Source organism: Nyctereutes procyonoides, unplaced genomic scaffold (assembly GCF_905146905.1).
Source record: "Nyctereutes procyonoides isolate TBG_1078 unplaced genomic scaffold, NYPRO_anot_genome, whole genome shotgun sequence".
NCBI lineage: Eukaryota > Metazoa > Chordata > Mammalia > Carnivora > Canidae > Nyctereutes > Nyctereutes procyonoides.
The window spans coordinates 407253-434405 of NW_026575135.1; the positions used below are offsets into that span (position 1 = coordinate 407253).

The 27153-nt window shown below is 67.3% G+C and overlaps 1 protein-coding gene across 2 annotated transcripts; it reads left to right on the forward strand.

Annotated features, from left to right (window-relative positions):
* Nucleotides 1-1880: 1880 nt before the first annotated feature.
* On the forward strand, nt 1881-27013 carry TRAF1 (TNF receptor associated factor 1). Of its 2 annotated transcripts, XM_055302103.1 has the most exons (9): nt 1881-1909; nt 4193-4245; nt 5107-5450; nt 7490-7574; nt 13224-13289; nt 13703-14107; nt 18443-18620; nt 20342-20490; nt 22335-27013. In XM_055302103.1, exons 3-9 carry the CDS (start codon nt 5311-5313, stop codon nt 22551-22553), a joined length of 1242 nt encoding a protein of 413 aa, XP_055158078.1. In that variant the 5' UTR covers nt 1881-1909; nt 4193-4245; nt 5107-5310; the 3' UTR covers nt 22554-27013. The 2 variants fall into 2 exon arrangements, with proteins under 2 accessions (XP_055158078.1, XP_055158079.1); XM_055302104.1 differs by lacking the exons at nt 1881-1909; nt 4193-4245 and adding an exon at nt 4826-5015.
* Nucleotides 27014-27153: the final 140 nt, after the last annotated feature.

The window sequence follows — 27153 nt, forward strand, 5'->3', positions numbered from 1 at the left end:
CAGTACCCAGCACCTTTCAGGAGCCACGAGCTCGATGGCCGCGAGACGAGGCGGGCACTTCAATGCCAAGAGCCTGGCGGCCGGAGGGTGGAGGACGGAGCCTCGGTCCTCTGTGGGCCCAGCAGACGGGATGTGCGAGGCGCTGCTGGGACCCTCCCTACTTCCCTGTTCCTGAGTCACAGCCTCCCGCTCAGACCACCAGATCGGAGGGCTGAGCCGGATGAACTGCATTTCTTTTTAAACTTATTTTTAGGAAAAAAAAAAAATTTCTCTGCTGGGTAGAGATGAGTCTCCCTCCAAAAGGTCTCGATTCCGTTCTGAGTCAGGTTCAGCCTCACGGGCTGGGCTTTCCATTTCTTCAGCCTCGAGCCTCAAAGGTCCTCTGGTGATGCCCCCTCGATTTCAAGAGCCCCCCAAAACAAGCCAAATGACCACAGATAAGTTTTTGGTACTTTCCAAAATTAAACTATTTCCCTTGGTAAATTTCCACCAAATGAGCTCACGAATTTGAAAACAGGAAGTGACACATGAAGAGAGTGAGGTGGGGTGGCCGCTCACTTGCACTGCTCCCTCTCCGGGCGGGAGGGCAGGGTGCTTGGGACCAGAGAAAGGCTCCACAGGCCCCAAATCCTCCGTGGGTACCGCCAAGAATCCATGAATTTTTATTTTTTTTTAATTAATTTATTTTTTTTATGATAGTCACACACACACAGACAGAGAGAGAGAGAGGCAGAGACACAGGCAGAGGGAGAAGCAGGCTCCATGCACTGGGAGCCTGATGTGGGGCTCGATCCCGGGTCTCCAGGATCGCGCCCTGGGCCAAAGGCAGGCGCCAAACCGCTGCGCCACCCAGGGATCCCGAATCCATGAATTTTTAAACCAGAGACTCCAAATCCGATGCTTTTCTCTTAGATTGAAAGACCCAGCAGAGCCCACAGCGGTCACCTTCCCACCTGGTGCCAGTGTGAGAGGCCGGGAGTCCCTCTTGCCCGTAGGCAGGGGTGGCCCCCAGGTAGGCCCGGCTCTGCCCGGGGCAGGAGGCTGCCCACCTCTCGGGTTAAGAAGCCAAAGCAGAGGAAAAAGAGCCCAGGCCCCAAGTCCAGCAGAGAGAGAGAGAGAGACAAAGAGACAGAAAGAGACAGAGGAGAGGGAGGGGGAGGGAGGGGGAGAGGGGAGGGAGAGGGAGGGAGGGGGAGGGAGGGGGAGGGGGAGGGAGAGGGAGGGAGGGGGAGGGAGGGGGAGGGGGAGGGAGGGAGGGGGAGGGAGAGGGAGGGAGGGGGAGGGAGGGGGAGGGGGAGGGAGGGAGGGGGAGGGAGAGGATGCAAGGGATGCTCCCTGGGAGGCAGAACAAGGAGCCCCCAGGAGCCTCACCCCGCCCCCTCCCTGCCCCAGCTCCCCCCCCCCCCCCCGCAGATCCGCAGACATTAAGGCCGTTGGCGGGTTTTAAACAAAAATTCTAAGCTCCACAGCCGCTTTGGCGGGTGTAGACAGGGTCCCGGGGAATCCGGTCCTGTGGCGTCCCGATGAGCTCGAGCCCGGCCCGGCCGCCCCCACCAGGAAGCCCTCGGGAGCCGCGCGCCCATCCCACGCGGGCTGCGGGGTCGGGGTCGGGTCGGGGTCGCGAGCCCCGCCTTGGCGCCACGCGCGACCCCGCCCGCGGCCTCAGTTTCCCCGGCGGGAAGCGCTCGCCCCGCCCCCGCCCCCGCCGCCGCCTCCCGCTTCCGCCTCCCGGGCCGCGTCCCCGCCCCACGCCCCACCGGAAGCTCCGCGGGCCGCGGGGAGGCGAGGCTGGAGGCCCTGCACCCGCGCCCCTGCACCCGCGCCCCGCGCCCCTGCACCCGCGCCCCCCGCCCCGCCCCGCCCCGCCGGACGCCCCGCCCCCGCTCGCCGCGGCCTCGCCAGGTGCCAGGTGCGCAGCCCGCCCCCACCCCAGCCCTTGCCGCGGGAGGCGGCAGCCCGGGGGCCCGGCCCCCACCCTCCACCCGCCACGGACAGGGACGCACCTGCCCCCCCGCTGCCCCTCCTGCACCTGCCGCACCTGCTGCCCCTGCTGCACCTGCTGCCCCTCCAACACCTGCCCCCCCCCCCGCTGCACCTGCCACACCTGCCGCACCTGCCGCCCCTGCCCCCCTGCTGCCCCTGCCGCCCCTCCTGCACCTGCCCCGCTGCTGCATCTGCTGCCACTGCTGCCTCTGCCAGCCCTTTCGCCCCTCCTGCACCTGCCGCACCTGCCCCCCTGCCGCCCCCGCCGCCCCCGCTGCCCCTCCTGCACCTGCCGCACCTGCTGCCCCTGCTGCACCTGCTGCCCCTCCAACACCTGCCCCCCTGCTGCACCTGCCGCCCCTGCCACACCTGCCGCCCCTGCCACACCTGCCGCCCCTGCTGCTCCTGCCGGCCCTTTTGCCTCTCCTGCCCCCACTGCCCCTGCTGCCCCTCCTGCACCTGCCGCACCTGCTGCCCCTCTGCCCCTCCTGCACCTGCTGCTCCTCCTACACCTGCCCCCCCGCTGCACCTGCTGCATCTGCTGCCACTGCTGCCTCTGCCAGCCCTTTCGCCCCTCCTGCACCTGCTGCCCCTACTGCACCTGCCTCCCCTCCTGCACCTGCCCCGCTGCTGCACCTGCTGCCCCTGCTGCACCTGCTGCTCCTCCTACACCTGCCCCCCCCCACTGCACCTGCTGCCCCTGCCGCCCCTGCTGCTCCTGCCGGCCCTTTTACCTCTCCTGCACCTGCTGCCCCTACTGCCCCTGCCACACCTGCCTCACCTGCTGCCCCTGCCACCCTGCCGCCCCTGCCGCCCCTGCTGCATCTGCCTCACCTGCTGCACCTGCTGCCCGTACTGCCATGGCGCCAGGGGTGTGGGGATGCACCGCAGGGACGGGGCTGGGGTGCCCAGATAGGCCATCAAGCGGGGGCGGGGGGGACAAGCAGTGCTCACACCAGGATGCATAGGGTCACCAAGCTGGGCACCCAAACCCATTCCATGGGCAGACCACCAAGACTCCCCTTAGGTGCACCGTAAAGGTCACATGGATGGATGGGACCAGTGGGGTCCTCACGGGACACTCCAACCTTGGGGATCCGCGCAGTGGCGGGACCAGGGGAGGCTCGAGCAGAAGAGAAGGGGGCCGGGAGGAAGAGGAGCCAGAGGTGGGGAGGCGGGGCACACGCAGGGCTGCAGAAGCCAAGGAAGGCAGGGAGTTTGAAGGTGAGGCCAGAACGGTGTCAGGTGCTGGGGTGGGGGCCCGGGCACTGGTGATGCCAATATTGAGGTCCCTGAGGAGATGGTTCCAGAGGCTCAAGTGAGGAGCTCTCTGTGTAGACAGCCCTTTCTACAAGTCCCCTTAAAGCATGGAGACAGTGTAGATGCCGGAGAGGACTTTGGGGTGAGGGCCCAGGGCGTTTTAACACAGAATGTGGTGGGAGCCCAGGCCCTGGGCAGGAGCCCCGTGCTGCCTGCGAGACCTTGAGCAAGTCCCTTAACCGGTGTGCCTCAGCCCCTGATCTGTAAAGTGGGGGTGATGGTGACACTCCCTGCCTCATGGGGGTCACACGAAGACTAGGGGAGGGGTTACGAGTACATGACCCGGTGCTGGAATGCCACCTGCCGTTTCTCACTCTCATTATTGGGACAGCTGGGCGTCTCTCCATGCCGACAGGGAGGACCTGGTAGGGGGACGCCGGGCCCAGGGGGGCCAGGGCCCAGGAAGCAAGGGCCCCAGGGCTCAGATGGAGAGATGGGTGCGTGCCTGTGCCAGACGGAGGGAGAGGGAACTGGTGGGGGTGCAGGGACGCGCAGCTTGGGGCTGGGGCTGAGGGGGTGCCCCTCTGGGAGCTCTCTCCAGGAGGCCCCAAGGTCGTTTGCTGCGGGTGGCCCGCCAGGGTGGTGCCCCGATGCACAGCTGCAGGGGGAGGCGCTGTCTCCTCTTTGCCGCACCAGGAAAGGGGGACAGTCGAATTCTTCTAGGGTCAGAGGACGGCCGAGCTGCCCCGACCCCGTGAGGCACGTAGGGACGATGGCCATGGAGACCTCCCATCCTGGTCCTGAGGAGTGGGGCCGCAAACCCTGGCATGCGACGCCTCGGCCTCCCAGCACCCCAGGGCAACGCCCCGCATGGCAGGCCACCCGCATTCCCTGGGTCCCCACGACTGTCAGACCAAGTGACACATTCCTATCCTGTCCCGCTTTGCAGGAGCAAGGACGAGGTCCAGAGGAATTAAAGAGCAGGCCCAGGACCCCCAGCCGGTAAGCGGAAGATGGGGACCTGCGTGGGTGGGTCCGGCCTCAAAGGCCAGGCCTGGAAACCACGAAACCACGGGGACGTTTGTGGAATCTGGCAGGATGGGGAGGCGCAGGGGGATCTCCCGCCCGCGGGGTGCTGGCAGGGAGGCTCCGCAAGCCCACGGTGGCCTTGGCCTCCACCGTGCGCCCCGAGAACCAGCCGGGCTTCCTCGCACCTGCGGCTCAGGCTGCCCGGCCCGGCCTCTGGGCCTCGTTGCTCTGGGCCCCGCGCCCCGGCCCTGCCGTCAGCCCCCGCCAGGCTGCCCAGAGGAGCAGAAGGACGTCGCCCACGCGCGGGGGACCCGCCGGCAGCCATCCCCGTGGCCTGCGTCCCCCTGGCTCGTGTTTACCTAGAGCTTTGTTCTCGGAGCCGAGGTGCAAGGACGCAGGGACGCGCCCCAAGTATGCGGCCCCCTGTGACTTCCTGAGGGGAAGTGGGGAGGGCGCTGGGCACGTCCTGCTCCCAGAGGAGGGGAGGCTGGTGTCGTCACTGGGAGGGCCGGGGAGGGCCGGGAGGGCCGGGGAGGGCCCTCCGGGCTTGGCCCGGGTTTTCTTACAGCTGCGGCCGGGAGCCCGTGGGCGAAGCGGCTTTCACCTGAGATGCGCTCTGGGCCCTGCCTGCGAGCCCTGGGGATTTCCGCGCAGGGAGCTCCCCCACAGTTCTCCTGGGGTCCCCGGGCTCAGACCGGTCGCAGCTGTGTCCCCAGGGAGGAGGGGGGCCCCTGGCAGCCAAGGTGCTCGGCTGGGAACTCGGATTGCAGTTCCTGAAAATCCGAGGCTCAGTTCTTTTTCTCACTCTTGTTTTCCTTTTCTCTCACTTGAAAGCACGACGGACCTCCCCGAAGCGCCTGCCACCATCCAGGGGATTTCTTGCTCTGCAGCGGGTAATTCCTGCCCCGTCCCCGCGGTGACTCAGCCGTGACGTGGAGCCACAGGCGGCGAGAGGACCGGGCGCCAGACCCCGCGCAGCACACAGGCGCCTCGCGACTCGGCCCACGCTGCCCCGGCTGCTGTCCCCGCGGCCCCAGGATGGCCTCCGGCTCGGCCAGCAGCCCCCGCCCGGCGCCCGACGAGAACGAGTTTCCCTTTGGGTGCCCCCCCGTCGCCTGCCAGGAGCCGGCAGAGCCCAGGGCCCTCCGCTGTGCCGCTTGTCTCCCCGAGAACGTGAGGTGAGGGGCCGGGGGAGCAAGGGGCGGGGGCCGGGGCCCAGGGCAGGGCCCCCGAGGGCGCCGAGGGCAGGTGGCCTCACCTGTCGGCACCTGCGGCCGTGGCCCTACAGGACGGCGGGCACGGCAGCCGTGGAGGGTGTTGGGCCCCAGCAGCCGGGGGCCGGGCGCCGGGCGCCGAGGGCCTCTGCGCCCCGTGGGGCCGTCTACTGACCTGTGGCCCGGGGCACAGCGCCCGGCGTCTTAGGGCCTCAGTGTCTTTGGCTGTGAGCCGCCTCCGCCGCCCTCGTGCCCCGACGACAGCTGCGGGCAAGTTCCTCTAACGGGTGTGGCCCCCTGGTCAACACGCGGCTCCTTCACGCGCCCGCCCGGTGCGGTTTGCCGCGACTCCCCTCAGGGGGCTCCAGCCGCCTGCGCCGACAGGGGTCCACACCCCTCCATTGCTCGACAACGTGTCAGGTTGCGTGCGTCTGTACGCAAACGCCTGTTTATACGGAACATACACCCTACGACCGTCTAAGATGCAGTGTGCGCCGCGCGTGTCGTATGGAACATGTAAAAGCACGTGTGTACGTGTGTTTACGACACAGGACTCAGGGAGGTGACGGTATTATGAGCATCAGTCTGGAGCAACTATCAGGCACCTACTGTGTGCTAAGCACTGTCCCCTTGGATCTTCGGAGGAGCCTGGAGGGGTGGCCCTGTACTGCCGTGGCCCTAGATGGACGAGGGGAGGCTGGGTCAGCCTGCCCCGGGTCACGTTCCTGCCACCTGTGCTGCTAAAACCCCGTGCCCCCACCGTGACCTTCATTTGGGGCTTTACGGAGTAAGACGGTGGGAAAACGGAATCAGGAAGGCCCCAGAAGGTCGAGTGCTGTGATGGGGGAGGCTGTGCAGAGGGGGGAGGATGTGGCTGTGGGAAAGCCAGGTGGGGAGGCCGGGAGCAAAGGCCGACTGTATGTCGCTCGGGGTTCACCACAGGCTCTCGTGGCGGCTCTCTTGGCCTCCCCCCATTCCTCCAAAACGGGACAGGCGGGGACAGGCACTGACTGGGGTGTCGGGGGTCCAGGCCTAAGGCCCGAAGAGCTCAGCTCCTGACTCTGTCTGCACCGGGCCCACCCAACATCCCCGGGGCCTTCTTTCCTCCCATCTAAGATGGGCCTGACCGGTGGTTCCCACTGACGGGTGCTCCCTCTGACGGGTGCTCCCTGTGACAGGTGCTCCCTCTGACATGTGCTTCCCTCTGATGGGTGCTCCCACCGATTGGTGCTCCTGCAAACGGGTGCTTCTGCTGATGGGTGCTCCCTCTGATAAATGCTCCCTTTGATAAGGGCTCCCTCTGATGGGTGGCTCCCTGTGATGGGTGCTCCCTGTAACAGGTGTTCTCTCTGACGGATGCTCCCTGTGATGGGTGGTTCCCACTGATAGGTGCTCCCTCTGACATGTGGCTCCCGCTGACGGGTGCTCCCTGTGGCGAGTGCTCCCCCGACAGGTGCTCCCACCGACAGGTGGCCGTCCCGTGGGTCAGCATCACTCGGGAGCGTTCTGACAGCATGTGGGTCCCGGCGTCGCCCGCTCAGAGTCTGACCCGCGCTCCTGGTGAAGAGCCTTGGGTCACTTGCTCTCGGAGGCTCCTTCTTGTTCTAATGGCCTGTGGTCACCTGTCGTCGCTGGAGATGTGAGACCCCAGGCCAAGCAGAGTGGCCGAGAGGGCACACGCAGCCACGTGTCCACAGTCCCTTACCCGAGGCCCTGGGTCACATGTATTTGGGAATTCAGAGTTCTTCGGGTTTTCAGAAAGCGGGTCAGCGGGGTAGGACGTCCTCGGCCCGGCGGGCGTCGGGCTGCGCCTGTGATCAAGCGCGCTCTGGTGTCTGAACCCGACAGCCTTGCAGGGTGGGGCGGTGAGTCGGGGATGACACCCCGCCGCCCCAGGTCAGGCGGCTGCCGGCCAGGCCCCGGGGTGCTGGCACGGGGCGGTGAGCCTGCGGCCCGCTGGCAGCCCGTGAACGTGTCGGCGGCGTGTGTTCCCGTGTCCCCAGGAGCAGCGAGGACCAGATCTGCCCAAAGTGCCAGGGGGACGACCCGCAGTCTGGAAGCCCGGGCAGCCCGCTGTCGCAGGAGAAGGTACGTGGCCGGGAAGGGCGCTGGGCAGGGTGCTGGGCGTGCGGAGGTGAGCACCCCGAAGCCCCCGCAGGCTCCCGCCTCTAGCCTAGGGTGGGGCAGGGCGGGTCCCTAGGCGGCAAGGTGACCCACCGGGGAGGACACGGTGCACCCAGCCTGCGGGGCCGGGTGAAGAATGAATGACTTTTATATTCTAACTGGTTTTAACAACTCAAAAGAGTGGCATTTGGTGACATGAAGAAGACCTTATGCGGTTCAGATTTCTGGTCCTCAGCGCCGAGCCGGTCGTTACCGTGTTGGGCTCGGCTGCTTGCGCCGCCCCGGCACAGGTGGGTGGGTGACGGGTGCCACCTGGGGACCTAGACGGCCGTCCTGCCCCCGCCCGCCCCCCGCGGGGAGGCCGCGGTCCGCCCCCCAGGCTCGGCCGGGCTGTGCTTGTAGGAACAAGAGCCGCCGTGCGGTGTGAGCCCCCAGGGGAGCACGCTCCGGATCCCTGTGTCCAGACGGGGCGTGTGGCCCTGGACCTGCGGCCCGTGAAGCTCCCACGTGCCAACCCGGGCCGGGCCGCTCCCGCCAGCCGGTGACCAAGTGAGACAAGCAAGGAAATCGCAGTGAGACTCTTGGAGGGCCGACGCCTTCCGTTCGTAGAAGGAGCCCTTGTCCGGGATCCGTCCTCCCCGGACGCGTCTCCACGCAAATGGAATGGTGGGGGCGGGAGGTGACGGGGTTAATGAGAAAGTCTTCACTTGGTACAATTTTTAAAACGGCAATGTGCACGTCAATCTTCCAATTAAAAAAAAGAACAAACGTGCGTGGGCCGAGGCGGTGAGAGGCCGCGGTGGTCCACGGAGGACCCTGCACCCGCCGGGGAGTCTCTGCCGGGGTCTCCCCTCCGGCCGCCGTCACCCGCTGGAAGCCCCTGCTGCCCGCAGCCCACGGGCCCTCCCACCCGAGACCACGGCCCAGCGTCGGAGCCCGACGCCCGCGGCCCAGATGGCGCTCCTGCCGCCAAGTGAGGAGCCAGGTGGGCGCCGCAGGGGCACCCCGGGACCCGCGCCAGCCAGGTGACCGCCATGAATGGCCAAGTGGAAGCCGGAGGCCACAAGTCCTGGCGCCTTCCTGTCCCTTCCCGTCAGAGAGCGGAGGGACCCCCATCTCAGCAGCCCGTCCCCTGCAGGCCCCCACGGGAGGAAGGGTGAGCCGCGAGCCCTCGGGCCTGCGCCAGGTCAGAGCCCGTGCGAGGCCCAGGCTGCCGGTGGGCGTCTCGGGCCCGGGAGCCCAGCGGGAGGGGTCAGCACCCACGGCCCGGACGGTCCCTGCCCAGGGAGGCCGCCGCCACCTCCCGGGGCCCCTGCCCGCTCCAGCGCTCCGGGACCGTTTCCACTTTGTCGTGTTTCTTCCTCTTTAACAAAATCAATACGTGTTCATTGTACGAATCTCCGGTCTGAGAGGTGAGAGACCTTTCGATGCCGTAATCCAGTGGCTTTAAGTCTTCATCCTTGTGAATGCGAAACCAGAACCCGTGCTCTAAGGGGGGAGCCTGGCACCCGCCCCCTCCTGCCGCCCCCACCCCGCGGGCTCTGGGGGCTCCGGGGTCGTGCAGGGCACAGGCTGCCGCTTGCTCCTTACGCCAGGGGCCTCCGATGGGAGAATGACGGACGCCGATGGGCTTCGGGGGGCCTGGGTGCTGCCTACGGGGGCCTCTGGGGCGCCGGCAGCTGCAGACCTCCCACCCCGGCTTCCCGGCCCGGGGTGAGGCTCACGCACAGGTGGTCTCCACCTGCACAGAGCCACAGACTGGGAAGACCAGAAGCTTCTCTGCCTCCTGACCCCGAAGGGAACTTGGGGGCTTTGACCAAAGGAAAGCCGCTGATGAGAAGTCAATGCTCTGCGTACGTGGTCGTTCTGAAGTCTGTGGGTGCAGGAGAGCCTGGGAAATGGGGTGCGGGGTGGCCAGGGACCGGCCGAGGTAACCCGGCGCCCAGCCTGTGGACAGCACCCAGGCCAGGTGCTTCTTAGGGGGTCCTCGTCCTCTGACCGCATCGGCCTAGTGTCTGTCCCACAAGTGCTCCAGCCGTGGGCTCGGCACTAACGCAAGGCCAGAGGTTAAAGGGTCACTGTGACCTGGTTAGCGGCCCGGTTCCGGCCCTCCACGGCCCGCCACGGCCCGCCACGGCCTGCCACGGCCCTCGCCACCGCCTGCCACCACCTGTCACTGTCTCCCACAACCCGCCACGACCTGCCACGGCCCACCCCAACCTGCCCAAGGATGGGACAGCGAAATAAGGAACAGCGGGTGTCTGGGAAAAGCGTTCAGGTCTGTGTCCCGGCGAGCCTGGGGAGAGGACGGCTTCTCCCACCCTCTGGCCTCGGACGCCCCTGGAGAAGCCCGCAGCTGGCATGCGATGCCATGACTTACGCTGGGCCGCGGGCCTGTGACCTCCTCCGCCCAGGGCGCCCCTGACGCTCGCTCCGTGTCCAGCTTGTACGGCGCCCACGTGTGTTTCCCTCCGTGTTTCCGTCGGCCCGCCGCCCGCCGCCCCTCGAAGCAGGCCTGCCTCCGTGGAAGGACGCCGCCCGTGTTCCTCGGGCCCCGTCCCAGTCTCCCTCGTTGGCGACAGCCGTGCGCCCCGTGTACCGGTGTCCCTGGAAGCGTGATGCCTGCGGATGACCCTGGGCCCTTCTGGCCTCGCGAGTTGCCTCGGTAGCTTCACGGCCCTGTGACACGTGGTGTCACGGGTGGGGCGATAGCCCACGTCTCCCAGCTTGCAGGTGACATACTGAGGCCCAGGGAGCAGGTGCGCGTGGACCAAGGTCCCATCGCAGTAGGAGGCAAACCTGGGTCGTGACCCCTGCCTCCAGGCTGCAGGCACCTCGGGTGACCCCAAGTGTCCAATGCGGGTTTGGGTCACGCAGGCCGTGTGGACTCCACCAAGTGTGACGGGAACACGGGAAAGGGCAAGACGGGTGTGGACCAGGACCCAGGCCGGGCCTTCCGCAGGACGCGGGAGCAGAAGCTGCCAAAGAGGCAACAGGTGGCGGCAGGGAGGAGGCTGGGCCGCATAGGCAGGTGCACCCCACCGGCCCCCGCCCGCGTGAAGGGCCCGGCCGCACCCCGGGGTGCCGAGCCCCAGAGCCGCCGCGTGGCCGGCCCTCTGCTGCGGGCAGTGGCGGGTCCCTGTGCCCCGCACCTCGAGGCGCTCGCCGCTCAGAGGCCGCAGCGCCCTGGGGGCTCCCGACGCACCTGCGGTGCCACTGCAAAGGGCGGGGAGCGGCCCGCGGGCCCCTGGGGCGCAGCCGGGAGGAGCAGCGTCCCCGCGGGCCGGGATCTTTCTGTTTCCTCCTCAGAGGCAATTCCACTGTGAACGTCATTTCTTGCAGGCGGTGGGGCGGGGGGGGGGGGCTCGCGTGGGGACGCTTGGGGCTCGAGACGCGCACCAGGCCCGGACAGGCGCCCATCCTCCCTCCGCAGCCCCAGCCGGTTCCCCGCCTGCGCCTCGTCCCCACCCTTTCGGGGGGGCCACCTCTGGTTAAGGCGAGGACTCCCCTTGGGCGGGAGGACCCGGGCCATGGACTCGGCCGCTGCCTTCCTCGGCGCTGCCCTGAGCCACCCCGGCCGTCGGCTCCCCACTGAGGCAGAAGCCGAGGCTCAGCCGCAGCCTCCTCCGGGGCGTGAGGGCCGCGGCCGCGGTGCTGGGGGGACGGGGGGGGGCAGCAGGGCCGGCAGGGCTCTAACTGGACAGAGGCCCAGCCCGGGGCTCCGCGGCCTCAGGCCCACGTGAGCTCACGGCTGCCACGGCCCGGGCTTCCCCGGACAGACAGGAAGCTGGTCCGGCCCACCCGCCTCCCGAGGTCCTGCGGGGACCCTGTGGGGACACACGCCAGGCGCCGCGGCCCAGGTACACGCGCACCTTCAGGATGCCTCCACCTGCCCGAGGAAGCCCAGGCCCGAAGGGTCTTACCGGGCCAGTCACTAGGGGTCCAAGAGGTGCGGGCGGCGCCTGGGTGGCTCCGCGGCGGAGCCTGCGACCCCTGATTCCAGCTGGGGTCATGACCTCAGGTCCTGGGATCGAGCCCCACGTGGGGCTGTACGCTCCGCGAGGGGTCCGCTTCAGGATCCTCCCCGCGCTGTCCCTCCCCACCCGCCCGCTCTCTCTCAGGCAGGTAAATAAGTCTTGTTTTAAAAGAGGGCGAGATGCAGGGATTAAATGAGGGGGAGGGGAAAGCAGCAGACCCGAGGGCAGCAGAACAGCCTGCGGGGCGCGGAGGCCGCGGGCCGCGCTCCCCACGCCGTGCACACCGGCCCCACGGCCGCCGGGGCCCACGCGGCTGCACTCCCCGCGCAGAAGCCCGCAGGCCGCGCGGCCTCAGCCACTCAGCGCCCGTTCTCGCGGCCCTGGGGGCTGAGGGAGGCGGGTCTGTCCGACCCGGCCCGCGTGTAGCCGCTGCCCTCCCCGGCGGCGTGTTATCCCGCCCTCACTCTGACCTCATTACCTCCGTGAAGACCCCGCCTCCAAACACAGTCACGTTCAGGGGTGGGAGTCCCAGCAGATGACCTGCGCAGGGACAGGGCAGTGTCATCCTCATCCCCATTTTGCAGATAAGGAAACCGAGGCAGGGAGAGGTTAGTAAGTCTCCTAGGACCCAACAGTTTGGGTGTCAAGTGACTGGAACGGGCCTGGCGCGCCTACAGGCAGCGTCCCCCACGCCCCGCAGCTCCCCCAGGAGCGTGTGCTGCCCCGAGGGGGCCTGGGACAGCCTGGCTGGCCGCCTAGGCCCCTGGAGCGCCCCTGAGTCCGTGGGACCGGCCACCACCCCCCTGCTCATCCTCAGTCCCCCGGGCAGCGCCGTCCTGAGCTCTGGGCCTGCCCCGCAGAGACCGCAGCAGCGGGGCCCAGCGCCCCGACCACGCGCCCCACCCCTCCACCCGCGGGGTCTACGCACTCCCAGCCCTCGGTGCCCGGCTCCCGCCTCCTTATCCCTCGTTCGACTCCTGCTTTGGGCAAGAGCACACCTTGGTTGGGCCCCCAGGGCCCAGGGCCGCACCAGTCTCGGGGACCCCACCGTCCCCACGCCCCCCCACCTGCTGGGAGAGGCTGCAGCTCCCGTCCCGGCTCCGCCAAGGCCACCCCTGCCCCTGCCTCAGCGGGACGTCTGGGTCCTGTGCCTCGTTGGGGACAGGCTGTGCTTGAAGCCCAGGGCAGGGGGAGGGGGTAGATGGGGACAGGCCCTGGGGCTGCAGGAAGGGGGGGACGGGGACAGGCGCCGGGGCTGCGGGAGGGGGAGATGGGGAGAGGCCCTGGGGCTGCAGGAGAGGGGAGGTGCTCACTCAAGCAGCCAGCGTGTACCCAGCATCGCCCCCGCAGTGGTCACTGCCCCCCACGCTGGAAATGCTACTGTGACCCTCACAGGCGCCCAGAGCAGTGGGGACAACTGTCAAGCCGGGTGGACCAGTCCTGACAGGAGGGGGCAGCGCTGCCAGCAGGACAGCAGCAGAGGCCTGGGTCGGGTTTGAAGGAGTCCCCGGCGGACGGAACAGCATGTGCCTCCTCAGGGCCACCCGCTGGCGCCCTGCTGGGTCCTGGGCTTTGCAGGAGAGCCGGGTGGCCGCTGGGACCCCTTAACATGTGGTGACACGCTTGTCGCTTCCAGGATCCGCCTGAGGTGGCTGAGGCTGAGGTCGGCTGCCCGTTTGCTGGAGTGGGCTGCCCCTACAAGGTAGGCCCGGGGCGTCCCCGCTCGGGGTGGGCTCGGATGGGCTCAGGTGTCCTCGCTCCGCCCCAGGTTTTCCCTCCGGGTCAGGCTGCGCCGCTGGGTGCCCCTAACATTACTGACCTGTCAGCGCAACAGATCCCACTAGCGAATCCTCTCTGTGCTCGGGGACGTTCTTGTAATGTCTCCCCCAGCCCCAAGTCACTCACCACACCGCCCCCCTCTGCGTGGTCCTGATTCACCCCTGCACACAGCTGAGGCACCGCGGATGCTCCAGTGGGCAGGAGGCGCGTGGGCCGGGTGTGTGTGATGCCAGGGCCCTCACCAGCGCCCTCTTCCTCCCTTCTGCTGGGTGGGGGGACATGACTTTCCCGGGAGCCCTGGGGCAGCAGGACAATGAGCCCCACCACCCTCCGCAGGGCAGCCCCAGGCTGATGCAGGAGCACGAGGTCGCCTCGCAGACCACCCACCTCAACCTGCTGCTGGGGTGCGTGACGCCGTGGATGGCCCCACGTGGCCCCGGGGGCGCGGCCCTGACCCTGGAGCGGAACCTGTCGGATCTGCAGCTGCAGGCGGCCGTGGAGGTGGCTGGGGACCTGGAGTTGGACTGCTACCGGGCGCCCCGCTCCGACAGCCAGGACGAGCACACCCTGCAGCGCCTCACAAAGGAGAAGCCCCTGGCTGAGCTGCAGGAGAAGCTGCGCGTGTTCGAGAACATCGTGGCCGTCCTCAACAAGGAGGTGGAGGCCTCCCACCTGGCCCTGGCCGCCTCCATCCACCAGAGCCAGCTGGACCGCGAGCACATCCTGAGCCTGGAACAGCAGGTGAGCTGGGAGCCCAGCCCTGCCCGGTGGGCTCGGGGGTCCGCCGCCCGGCTCAAGGCCCTGCCAGGTGGGCTCAGAGGCCCCACGGTCACCTCAAGGCCCTGCCCAGTGGGCTCGGAGACCCCACAGCCCAGCTCAAGGCCCTGCCCGGTGGGCTTAGAGACCCCGCGGCCCAGGTCAAGGCCCTTCCTGGTGGGCTCGGAGACCCCACAGCCCAGCTCAAGGCCCTGCCCGGTGGGCTTAGAGACCCCGCGGCCCAGGTCAAGGCCCTTCCTGGTGGGCTCGGAGACCCCACGGCCCAGGTCAAGGCCCTGCCCGGTGGGCTTAGAGACCCCGCGGCCCAGGTCAAGGCCCTTCCTGGTGGGCTCGGAGACCCCACGGCCCAGGTCAAGGCCCTGCCCGGTGGGCTTAGAGACCCCGCGGCCCAGGTCAAGGCCCTTCCTGGTGGGCTTAGAGACCCCGCGGCCCAGGTCAAGGGCCCTTCCTGGTGGGCTTAGAAACCCCGCGGCCCAGGTCAAGGCCCTTCCTGGTGGGCTTAGAGACCCCACGGCCCAGGTCAAGGCCCTGCCCGGTGGGCTTAGAGACCCCGCGGCCCAGGTCAAGGCCCTTCCTGGTGGGCTTAGAAACCCGCGGCCAGGTCAAGGCCCTTCCTGTGGCTCGGAGACCCACGGCCCAGCTCAAGGCCCTGCCGGTGGGCTTAGAGACTCCGCGGCCCAGGTCAAGGCCCTTCCTGGTGGGCTCGGAGACCCCACGGCCCAGGTCAAGGCCCTGCCCGGTGGGCTTAGAGACCCCGCGGCCCAGGTCAAGGCCCTTCCTGGTGGGTTTAGAGACCCGCGGCCCAGGTCAAGGGCCCTTCCTGGTGGGCTTAGAGACCCCGCGGCCAGGCAGGCCTCCTGGGGTCGGACCAGCCAGGCGCCTGCCCGGTGGGCTTAGAGACCCCGCGGCCCAGGTCAAGGGCCCTTCCTGGTGGGCTTAGAAACCCCGCGGCCAGTCAGGGCCCTGGTGGCTTAGAGACCCCGCGGCCCAGGTCAAGGCCCTTCCTGGTGGGCTTAGAGACCCCGCGGCCCAGGTCAAGGCCCTTCCTGGTGGGCTCGGAGACCCCACGGCCCAGGTCAAGGCCCTGCCCGGTGGGCTTAGAGACCCCGCGGCCCAGGTCAAGGCCCTTCCTGGTGGGCTCGGAGACCCCACGGCCCAGGTCAAGGCCCTGCCCGGTGGGCTTAGAGACCCCGCGGCCCAGGTCAAGGCCCTTCCTGGTGGGCTTAGAGACCCCGCGGCCCAGGTCAAGGGCCCTTCCTGGTGGGCTTAGAGACCCCGCGGCCCAGGTCAAGGCCCTTCCTGGTGGGCTCGGAGACCCCACGGCCCAGGTCAAGGCCCTGCCCGGTGGGCTTAGAGACCCCGCGGCCCAGTCAAGGCCCTTCCTGGTGGGCTTAGAAACCCCGCGGCCCAGGTCAAGGCCCTTCCTGGTGGGCTCGGAGACCCCACAGCCCAGCTCAAGGCCCTGCCCGGTGGGCTTAGAGACCCCGCGGCCCAGGTCAAGGCCCTTCCTGGTGGGCTCGGAGACCCCACGGCCCAGGTCAAGGCCCTGCCCGGTGGGCTTAGAGACCCCGCGGCCCAGGTCAAGGCCCTTCCTGGTGGGCTTAGAGACCCCGCGGCCCAGGTCAAGGCCCTTCCTGGTGGGCTTAGAGACCCCGCGGCCCAGGTCAAGGCCCTTCCTGGTGGGCTCGGAGACCCCACGGCCCAGGTCAAGGCCTGCCCGGTGGGCTTAGAGACCCGCGGCCAGTCAAGGCCTCGGTGGGCTTAGAGACCCCGCGGCCCAGGTCAAGGCCCTTCCTGGTGGGCTTAGAGACCCCGCGGCCCAGGTCAAGGGCCCTTCCTGGTGGGCTTAGAGACCCGCGGCCCAGGTCAAGGGCCCTTCCTGGTGGGCTTAGAGACCCCGCGGCCCAGGTCAAGGCCCTTCCTGGTGGGCTTAGAGACCCCGCGGCCCAGGTCAAGGCCCTTCCTGGTGGGCTCGGAGACCCCACGGCCCAGGTCAAGGCCCTGCCCGGTGGGCTTAGAGACCCCGCGGCCCAGGTCAAGGCCCTTCCTGGTGGGCTCGGAGACCCACGGCCAGGTCAAGGCCCTGCCCGGTGGGCTTAGAGACCCCGCGGCCCAGGTCAAGGCCCTTCCTGGTGGGCTTAGAGACCCCGCGGCCCAGGTCAAGGGCCCTTCCTGGTGGGCTTAGAGACCCCGCGGCCCAGGTCAAGGCCCTTCCTGGTGGGCTCGGAGACCCCACGGCCCAGGTCAAGGCCCTGCCCGGTGGGCTTAGAGACCCCGCGGCCCAGGTCAAGGCCCTTCCTGGTGGGCTTAGAAACCCCGCGGCCCAGGTCAAGGCCCTTCCTGGTGGGCTCGGAGACCCCACAGCCCAGCTCAAGGCCCTGCCCGGTGGGCTTAGAGACCCCGCGGCCCAGGTCAAGGCCCTTCCTGGTGGGCTCGGAGACCCCACGGCCCAGGTCAAGGCCCTGCCCGGTGGGCTTAGAGACCCCGCGGCCCAGGTCAAGGCCCTTCCTGGTGGGCTTAGAGACCCCGCGGCCCAGGTCAAGGGCCCTTCCTGGTGGGCTTAGAGACCCCGCGGCCCAGGTCAAGGCCCCTGGTGGCTCGGGACCCACGGCCAGGTCAAGGCCCTGCCGGTGGCTTAGAGACCCCGCGGCCCAGGTCAAGGGCCCTTCCTGGTGGGCTTAGAGACCCCGCGGCCCAGGTCAAGGCCCTTCCTGGTGGCTTAGGCCCTGCGGCCAGCCAGGCCTGCCCGGTGGGCTTAGGGACCCCGCAGCCCAGGTCAAGGCCCTGCCCAGTGGGTTCAGAGGCCCCACCACCCGGCTGGTGTCCGGAGCGCAGGCAGCTTCCCCGCAGCATCCTCCACAACCAGACAGGCTCCTCCCCGACCCCACCACCACCCGCCCTGCCCTACAAACAGGCCCTCTCCTGGGGCCCAGGACCCCCTAGGAGGGTGCTGACTCACAGGCAGGGCCAGGGCCAACCCCGCAGCCCGTGCGGCTCAATCCCTTGCCTGAATCTCTACGGGGACAGGCTGCTCCCCTCCCGAGCACATCTCTCCGCCGCTGGGCGTTTTTCACTATGAGAAAGTTCTTTCTTATACTAAACTAAAATCGGCCCCTCGGTGTAGTTGGTGCCTTGTTCCCGGCCCTGCGCTGCAGGCCCCTGCGCAAACCTGCCCCCTAGGCCCTGCACAGGTCTTCAGAGACCAGCAGTCCACGAGGACTTCCTCCTTGAAGCTCAGCAGCCTCGGTGGTCCCACCCCAAGTCCCCGACATGACCCCTCTGACCAGAGGGCTGTGCCCTCCCTTGCTCCAGAGCTCGTACTTGTCGTGATATAACCAGTCTCCGTGCCAAGAGTGCTCCTTTTTTCCCCTTTTTTCCTGTCCAGCAACGTTCCATCGGTGTCTCACGCAGGCTCAGGCCTGGATTTAGTTCCAGCTCTCCAGGCCTTGCTGTGCAGGCCTGGACGGGTCACGTCCCCTCTCAGGACTCCGGCTTGCCCAGCCGAGAATTAGGGATTCGGTTTCCTTTCAGGACGCTCACTTCCATTCCTGCCTTCCCCGAGAACAAGTCCGTGTTTTTCTCAAATGTCAGTGGGGGCACCTGGCAGAGAAGCGGGCCCCGGTTCGAGCGTTTGTCTATGTGGCCGTTGCCTCAGGTCGCAGTGGGCCCCCCAGGGCAGCAGCCGTGTGTTGGGTGCATCCAGAACCTTCCTGGCTCTGGTACCTGAGCAGTGAGCCCAGCTGGCCCTCGTCGGGGGACCCCCTGTGGAAAGGGCACAGGCTGTGTCCTGCGGCCCCCGGGGTGGAGAGGGGAGGCTCCCAGGGGCCGGCTGTGTGGGCCGTGGGGTAGGGTGGGGGCCGCGGAGGACGGAGGGGGGACGGAAGCCGGGGGACAGCACAAGGCCACTATGTGTGCCTGGGGGAGGCTTTCCGCGGCCCCTGTGCTCACCTTGTGCCCTCCCCCCCGTGCCCCCCGTTACCCTGTTACCCCTCCCCCATCCCCTCCAATGTCCCCCCGTCTGTGCTGTACCCCCCCAGTGTCCCCCCATGCCCCGTGTCCTCCATCCCCTCCATGTCCCCCCATCTGTGCCCCCCCGTCCCTGCCCACGCCCCATCCCCCATCCCCTCCATGTCCCCCCCCCGTGCCCGCCTCGTGCCTCACCATGCCCCCCATCCCCGCCCATGCTCCCTGTTGCCCATCCCCTCCATGTAGCCCCCGGCTATGCACCCCCCCCGAGCCCACCCCATGCCACCCCCCCCAAGTCCCCGGCTCCCTGGTGACTGGGCTTCCTTGGCGCAGGTGGCGGAGCTGCAGCAGACGCTGGCACAGAAAGACCAGGCCCTGGGCAAGCTGGAGCAGAGCCTGCGCCTCACGGAAGAGGCCTCCTTCGACGGCACGTTCCTGTGGAAGATCACCAACGTCACCAGGCGCTGCCACGAGTCTGCCTGCGGCAGGACCGTCAGCCTCTTCTCACCAGGTACCCACTGCTCCCCCAGGTGCAGACCCGTGGGGGTGGGGGTGGGGGTCAGGGTGGTGTCGGGGTGCAGGGGTGCGGGGGACAGGCTTCCCGGGAAGCAAGCAGGGACAGCAGCCAGCCGGTGACCGCCGCGCAGGGTCCAGCGGGGCCATCTAAACCCCGGGGCGCAGGCGGCGGGCCCCGCAGCCACACGGAGCCCGGGGTGGGGAGAGTGACGCGGGCCCCCCTCGAGTCCCTAGCCGCCCGCTTCCGCCAGGTGGCATGAGGTTGTTACTGACCTCACGGGGCTCCCGGCCGCGACGGAGAGGGTGCCCGAGCCAGAGCTGCTCGGCGTGAGGGGCGCAGGGACGTGCCGCAGGGCCAGCGCAGGACCCCGTCCGCAGGGCCGGGGAGCGAGGCCAGCGCAGAGGAAGCCGAACGGCGTCGTAGGCGGCGGGCAGCTCGCAGGTGCTTCCTCACCCGGCGCCGCGCCCTCGGAGAACACTCAGCAGATGTTTCTCTTACTTTGTTCTTGGGTTTTTTTTTTAACGATTTTATTTATTCATGAGAGACACACAGAGAGAGGCAGAGACACAGGCAGAGGGAGAGGCAGGCTCCCTGCAGGGGACCCCGATGTGGGACTGGATCCCAGGACCCTGGGGTCATGCCCTGAGCTGAAGGCAGGTGCTCCACTGCTGAGCCCCCCAGGAGTCCCTTGGGTTTGTTTTTTTTTAAAAGACTTTATTTATTTATTTGAGAGGCAGTGAGCACGAGCAGGGGCAGAGGGAGAGGGAGAAGCAGACGCCCCGCTGAGCAGGGCGCCTGACACGGGCTCGACCCCCGGACCCCGGGATCACGACCTGGGCGAAGGCAGGCGCTCGGCCGCTGAGTGCCCCAGGAGAAGTTTCTGCTAATCAGGGGGCTCCATCTACGTAACAGCGAGTGTATTTGCACAACACTCTCACTGTCACCCTGCGCGTGTGCATCTGAGGCAGGTGGAGGATTTTGCAGGCGGGTGTGAGCGACCTGGCACGGGCCCGGCTCCACGCCGTCCCGGTCGTCAGCTCCTCAGACCCACCCGCGACCCCCAGGCCGGGTTAGCGCGGGCGCTCCCCAAGCCAGCCCGCTGCCTCAGGAGCAGCCCCGTCTCTGCCTTCCTGTTCTTCCTGCACCTCTTCCCGCCTGCCCCCTGGCCCCGATGGCCTTGGCGGTGACAGCCGCGGGCACGCACCCTCCGACAGCCCCTTCTGCTGCCCACGGAGAGCCCAGGCCCCTCTGGGCGATCATCAGGGATGATTCATCCCCCGGGGCGCCCACCCGGGGTGGCGGCCAGACCCGGGAGCTGCCCCAGGCTCCCCAGCGTCCAGGGGGCTGAGCACCTGGCCTAGGGCAGCGGAACGAAGTCGGTGCCGTGGGGTGGGCCCGGGCCCTGCTTCTGGCTCTGCCGCAAGCGCCCGGTGTGTCCGGCCACGGGGCTGGGCCTCCCCTCTGCAAAACGCGGGTGGGCAAAATCAGAAGCGTGGTGCCAGGGCCCGTAGCTTCAGCATCCAGTCCTCGGCGGGCGCGCCTGTCACCTCCGGGCGGCCGTCTGGGTGACGGCTGAGCAACGGGTAGGAGACGACTGGGCGAGGTCACCTCCCGGAGCCGGGTCCTCCTCGCCGCGCTAGTTTGGAGTGGGGCGCCTCAGTTTGGAGCCACTGCCCGTGGGCCTGCCCGTGCTGACCGAGCCCTCCACCCCTCAGCTTTCTACACGGCCAAGTACGGCTACAAGCTGTGCCTGCGGCTCTACCTGAATGGGGACGGGACCGGGAAGAGGACCCACCTGTCGCTCTTCATTGTGATCATGAGAGGGGAGTACGACGCTCTGCTGCCCTGGCCTTTTCGGAACAAGGTACGGGCTGGGTGGGGGGCGGGGAGCCTGGGTCCTGGTCCCGTCTGCATTTTCAGTTTCACCTCGTATAAAGCCAGAGCCTGAGCACACCCCTCGCGCCCGGGGCTGTCAGGGACTGGGGGGCTAAAGTGCTGGCCCGGCGCCCCCGACGGCCTGGAGCCCCGACCCCCATGGGGGTGAATACGGAGTACTTCCTGGAGGAGGTGCCGTGGGGCTAGCCTCAAGTGGCAGCGTTCTCAATGGGAAGGAGCCCAGGGCAGGGCACGCCTGTCAGCCCGGGACGCTGGCCGCAGCAGGTGCGGGCGGGGACGGGGAGTCCCCAGAACCCTCCATCGCGGCTGGGCGGGACGCAACTCGGAAGCCCGTCTGGCGGTTTCGTACCCCGTGAAACACGCTCCCGCACGACCCCACCGCACGCCCTGGGAGGCGGCCGATGAGCCCGATGAGTCAAAAACTTTGGTTTTCGGAGGCGGCACACAGGTGTTCCCGGCAGCGTCGCGGGTAGCTGCCTGAACGTGCAGGTGGCCACGGTGCCGTGGGGGGTGCGGGTGCTGGTGGTCACGGGGGCGTTCACTCGGCGCGGCCCCGTCGGGCCCAGAGGACCCGTAAAGGTGATCCTGCGTGAAGGGGCCGGCCTGACGGGGCGCGACGGGCTGCGGGATCCCAGCCGTGGGCCATTCGGGGGCAGGTGCGGCTGTGGAGCCGGTGAAAGATCAGGCTCGAGGGTGAGTTCGGGCTGCGCTCAGGAGCGTAGGGCAGCGACCCCGCCTCTGTACCGCGCCCCGGGGCGGGCGTCATCGGCGGTCCTCCAGCCCAGAGAGGGAGTGCACGGGCCCGGGGGAGGCCGGAGCGGACCCCAGACGTTGGGCGGCTGCACCGTGTCAGGGCGGCTCCAGGTGCGGGGAGGCCGCGCGGGGAATCGCTGCAGCTTCCATCCACGCGTGTCGTGACCCAGAACTGCTCCAAGTTACAAAGTGTCTTAAAAAATATTTAGAAGGGGCGCCTGGGGGGCTCGGCGGTGAGAGTCTGCCGCCAGCTCAGGGCATGACCCCGGGGTCCCGGGGTCGAGTCCCGCGTCGGGCTCCCCGCAGGGAGCCTGCTTCTCCCTGTGCCTGTCTCTGCCCCTCTCTGTGTATCTCATGAGTAAATAAATAAGCTCTTCTTTAGAAAAACCTATTTAGAAGGACAGGAGAGGAGCCGGGGTGAGGCGTTCCCTGCACGGTGAGTGGGGAAGGAAGGGGGTGCTCCAGAACCAGGCCGGGGGGGGCAGGGGGGCAGGGGGGCTGCCACAGGGGTCGGGATAGGAGTCCCCGGGTCTTAAAGCGCCGCCGCAGGGTCTCACCACAGTGACAGGCGAGGCCAGAGCGTCTCGGTTCCCGTCACCTTCCGAGCCTCGTGAAGCGCGGCAGCTGGGAGAGGACCCCCGCGGTCGGCAGCCAGAGTTTAGTGACACGAGCCAGGGAAGGGGTTCGTGTGGCGCGGGACCACCCGTGTCTGGGGTCCGCGTGCGGGCTCAGGGCATCGACCGACCCCCTGGGTGGAAGGCCCGCCTGTCCTTGTCCCCGTGCCTGGTCCCAGGAGCAGCCTCACGGTCCAGAGTGGGAAGGGGCACCGGGGGTGTGGGTGGGGCCCCCTCGTCGCTGTGCAGCCCCATCCTGAGCCCCAGAGTGATGGTGGCTCGGGATTCCCGTGCCCCTGGCTCAAAGCCCCACCCCTACTCCCAGGGCAGCCCCCACCCCGGCCCAGCGTGCTCCCGACCTTGCGTCTTGGACTCCGCGTCCGCGCGGGGCAGGGGCGGCACGGTGTCCCAGGGCACGGCCTGACCCCTCCGCCCCCGCCGCCAGGTCACCTTCATGCTGCTCGACCAGAACAACCGCGAGCACGCCATCGACGCCTTCCGGCCCGACCTGAGCTCCGCGTCCTTCCAGCGGCCGCAGAGCGAGACCAACGTGGCCAGCGGCTGCCCGCTCTTCTTCCCCCTCAGCCGGCTGCAGTCGCCCAAGCACGCCTACGTGAAGGACGACACCATGTTCCTCAAGTGCATCGTGGAGACAAACGCGTAGGGCGCAGGCGGGGCCCTGCCCAGGACCCCAGGGCACCGCAGCGGGCCGGACGGCAAGACGTGAGCGGGCTGGCCCCGGAGGCCCGGGCGGGTGGGCGCCGGGGGGCGCCTCTCACTGAGCCTGCCGCACCGCCCGCGAGCCCTGCAGCCTGGAGGAACGGGAGCCCCTGAGCACAGCTTCCTTCCAAACACGCGTAAAACCAGAGACAGCGACTGTGCGTTCCTGAGGGCGCCCGAGGAGTCGGCCAGGCCGCCGCAGTGGGAGGGCCCTGGGTGCAGCTGCTGACACCTCCCGGCGCTGCCGGCCCTGCGGGGAGACCCGGCCTGCCTCCGGCTGCGGCCCGCACCTGTCCTCCCACCTGGGAGGCCGCGGCCGATTCCGCAGGGCCCTCCCCGACCCGCCGTGCTCGGCTCCTGGGGCCGCCCAGGCTCCAGCTGCGGCGACGCTCCTCTGCCCACCCACCGTCATGCCCATCGCTGCTGGCTCGCAAGCCCGCGAGGGGCTGCTCCTCACACCCCCGGGGCCCCGTCCGTAAAACGATCACGGTCCTGCCCGCCCTCCCTGGCACGGCGTGTCACAGGCGCCACGTGCCCACGGGTGGCGGACAGGGCCTTGCTCCCCGCCCGCTCTCGGTGGGGACAGGCCTCGCGCTGGGGAGACAAGCAGCCGCCGGGCCGCTGAGCGCGGGGGTGCCGGGCGCACCCCTCGCCCCCCAGCCGGCCAGCCCCACCCCCAGGCCCCTGCCCCCAAGACGCGGCTTTTATTTTCAGCCGCTGAGCCCCCTGCCTCAGCACGGCTGGCTCTCAGGCCTGCGGGTGGGGGCCGCCGCGACTGCCGCGTCCCCGTGCTCGGGGGCTCAGGGCTGGGGGGCCCGAACCTGGGAAGCAAGCCGCTCGCCCCGGGCGAGCCAGGGCTCTGGGCCGCACGTCTCGTAGGACGAGGCCCAAGCTGAGAGGTCTGTCGGGCGAGGAGGGGGCCGCCGGGGGCCTTCCTCCCCAGGCCTGACCCTGCCCACCCCGGGGGGCGCCCGCCCGGCTCGGCAGCCTTTCTCCGGGGGCATCTGATAGCTGTAAGCAGGAGACAAGCAGTTTGGAAGGAGGTGGGTGGGCCGTGAAGCGGGGCCTCGGGCTGTGCGGCCAACGGGGTTGGGGCAGTAGGAGAATCCACACAAACGCGAGGGCACGAGCGCATGGAACCGGACAGCCTTGAGGTTCAGAACCCGAGCTCGGGCCCAGGGCCACCTGGCCCCGTCCCTGCCCCACCCCCACACGCTCCAGCTGGGCCTTCTCTGCGTCTCCACGGCTCGAAGCGCTGGGAGGACCCCTGAGGTCACGAGGATCGTGCCCAGGACAGCGGCCACGCGGGTGCACCTGTCACGGTGCAAGTGCCCGGTGGATGCTGTTCACGTAGGGCTCCGCTCCGCGTGCATCAAGCACCCTGCTAACCCCTTACGCCATTCCCCTCATTGACTCACAACAAGCTCACAAGCTCCCCCGCTGTCACAGTCGCCAGTACATTTAGGGAAACTGAGGCAGAGGCAGGTAGGGTCCCTCGTCCCGGTGATGCAACTTGTAAGGGACAGAGCCAGGAATGTTTTGGTAACAGCTTTACTAAGATATAATTCAGGGGCACCTGGTGGCTCAGTCAGTTAAGCATCTGACTTTTTAAAAACATTTTATTTATTTATTCATGAGCGACACAGGCAGAGACACAGGCAGAGGGAGAAGCAGGCTCCATGCAGGGACCTGATGCGGGACTCGATCCCGGGACCCCAGGGTCACAGCCTGAGCCAAAGGCAGACGCTCCACTACTGACTCCATCCCAAAATAAAATCTTTAAAAAATTACTCTTATTTTAAAACATGTTTTCTTTTATTCTTCCAGATACAATAAACGTGATTAAACATTTTGAAGATTTCTTGTTGGAATCTCATTACACTTGCAACGTAACTTGAGAAAAGTTGACGTTTTCCCACCCAAGACCTTCATGCGAAGGGATCATCCTAAGGGATCACCAGGAGAGGGCCTGGCCGGTCAGGGCCAGGGAAGGAGAGGGAAAGCTTGGGGAGAATCAGGAGAAACTTCCAGGAAAGGGGCGTTCCGATCTAGGGCTGGGGAGCTGAGTGATGGAAGGGGCAGGACGGGGTCTTCGGCACCAGGGCATGCTGGAAAGAGTGCTGGGGGCGAGGCGGGGTGAGGAGGCCACCTGCGACCGGGGGCCTGGGCGTGGGGAGAGACACCTGGGCACAGAGGCGAGGAACTAGAGGGCTTCCCGGAACTCACTTCTACCCTCTTCCCCAGCGGGTGCATTTGGCCTCATCGTCAGGCCTGAGCAGAGCGAGAGGATGCCCGTGGGTGCCGCACCTTATTAACAAGGTCCTTAAACAACCACATCACAGACCAGGGCGCGCTGATTAGGGGCGGTCACAGCTGCCGCGTACTAGGTGCCTGTTGTACCAGGCGCTTCACGCGCATCATCGCATTCCGTCCTGCAGCAATGCTGAGGCGAGTGCTGCGCTGATCCCATTTTACAGGTGGGGAAATGGAGGCCGAGAGAGGTTGAATAGTCGGGCGAAGGTCCCGGCGGCTAGGAAATGGCAGGCCTGTGGTCTCCCCATCTCTAAACCCCATCATCCTGCCCTCGCTTCCTGAACACCTGCTCTGTGCAGGGCTCTGGGCTCTGGGTGGGCCTGCGAGATGAGTCATTCAAGTAGTCACTTCTTCAACAAGCCTTTTTTTTTTTTTTTTTTTGAGCTCTTACCGGCACATGGGCTTATTTATAGCATGCCATGCCTCATTCCAGAAAACAGAGACTGAAGGGTAGGGGTGTGGTCGTGTGACGAGGGACAACAGGAAAGCCCAAGTTGGGAAGGTCAGAAGAAGCCAGGACTGACACAGGCGCGCCAGGCGCAGGCCTTGAGGTCCTGCACGTTACCCAGACAGTTGTCCCGTGAGCTTCCAGCCGCCCAACCCATCCCACGTGGCAGCAGGTGCATGGAGCCGTCGCGGAGGAGCGCCAGGGAGGCGAGGAGCGCCGTCCCAGCAGCGCACTTTGGGGTGCTCCCCGGATGCCCTTGGCGCTGGCCCAGGCCCCACAGCGTCCGCCGAGGGGACAGGGTGACTGTGCAGGGCGGGCGTGCCTCCCTGACTTGACGTGTCCACAGCGTCCCTGGGAAAGTCATGGCCAGGTGGCCGCCTGCCAGCTAAATGCAGCCCCCGGGCGAGCTCGGTTTGGCCTGAGAAGCGTATTTACGTTGAGTCACAAGAGGGCACGTGCACCCCCATGTGTGCAGGAGCCAAATTATGGAAACTGCCCGCACCCACCGGCTGGTGAATGGACGAGGAAGCAGCGGGGTGCGTGTGCGTGTGCGCGTGTCCACATGCTGGAGTGTGGCTCAGCATCAAAAAGAATGAAATCTTGCCACGGGCAGGGCCGCGGATGGAGCCAGTGAGGGAAGGCTCGTGCCCCACGCAGACACCCCCACATGGGACCTAAGAAACCAAACAAGCAAAGGGAGAAAAGTCAAGAAACAGACCCGAACTCTGGGGAACAAGCTGACCACGGGGGTGGGGGGGGCCAGCGATGGGGATTCAGGAGGGCACGTGCTGCGATGAGCACGGGGTGGTGTCTGAAGGGCTCGGTGACCGTCCTGTACCCTGAAACCAATGTAACACGAGGTTGTTAACTGGAATTTAAGTAAAAACTTTAAAAATGTTGATGGAATTAGTCGTTTAAATAGATTTCACCATAAAAAATACAATTTCTTTTTATTAAAAGGGTCAGGATTAGGGATCCCTGGGTGGCTCAGCGGTTTAGCACCTGCCTTTGGCCCAGGGCGTGACCCTGGGGTCCCGGGATCGAGTCCCGCGTCCTCCACCTGGGTCTCCGCCTCTCTCTCTCTGGGTCTCTCATGAGTAAATAAATAAAATCTAAAAACAAAACAAAAACTTAAAAAAAATAAAACAAAAACGTCAAGGGTTGCGTACACGCCATGGGAAGACGCGCCACCTGTGGGGTGAACGTCATGTGGGAGCCCATGGCCCGCGGCACGCCCACGGCCGCGCCTTCGCCCTGCAAGCTGAGGGCCGCGTCAGGCACTGGGTAAGCACCACTCGGTGGCCTGTCACCCGCTGTGTCGCCAGCTCGGCTGGGCCGTCACGGGGCGAGGCTGCAACCAGGCGCCAGGATGCAAGGACACAAGGACACCGGGGCAGGAGGCCCCCCGCTGGCACTTCACAGGCACCTCTCTGAGCCACGGCTCCCCGTCCTCGGCCCATTTCTCACCGGAGGACATCGGGTCCTGGAGGCGCGGCAACGAGCCCAGCATCACGGCGCCGGCCGGTGTAGACCTGACCCCAGGCTATCCTAGTTCATGCATCGCGACTGTCCTCATCACCTCCCTGCCTCTAGGGAACACGATCGACCCACCGCGGGTTAAGGAGGACAGTCCTCCACTTAGCTGTTACTTAGTCTGTCTACCCCCCCCCAGATCCCCGGGTACCTACACTCTGTCCACATCCCCCCCAGATCCCGGGTACCTACACCTGTCCACATACCCGACCAGAACGCCGGTTCCCTTTTGGGGGTAGTTTCCGATTGT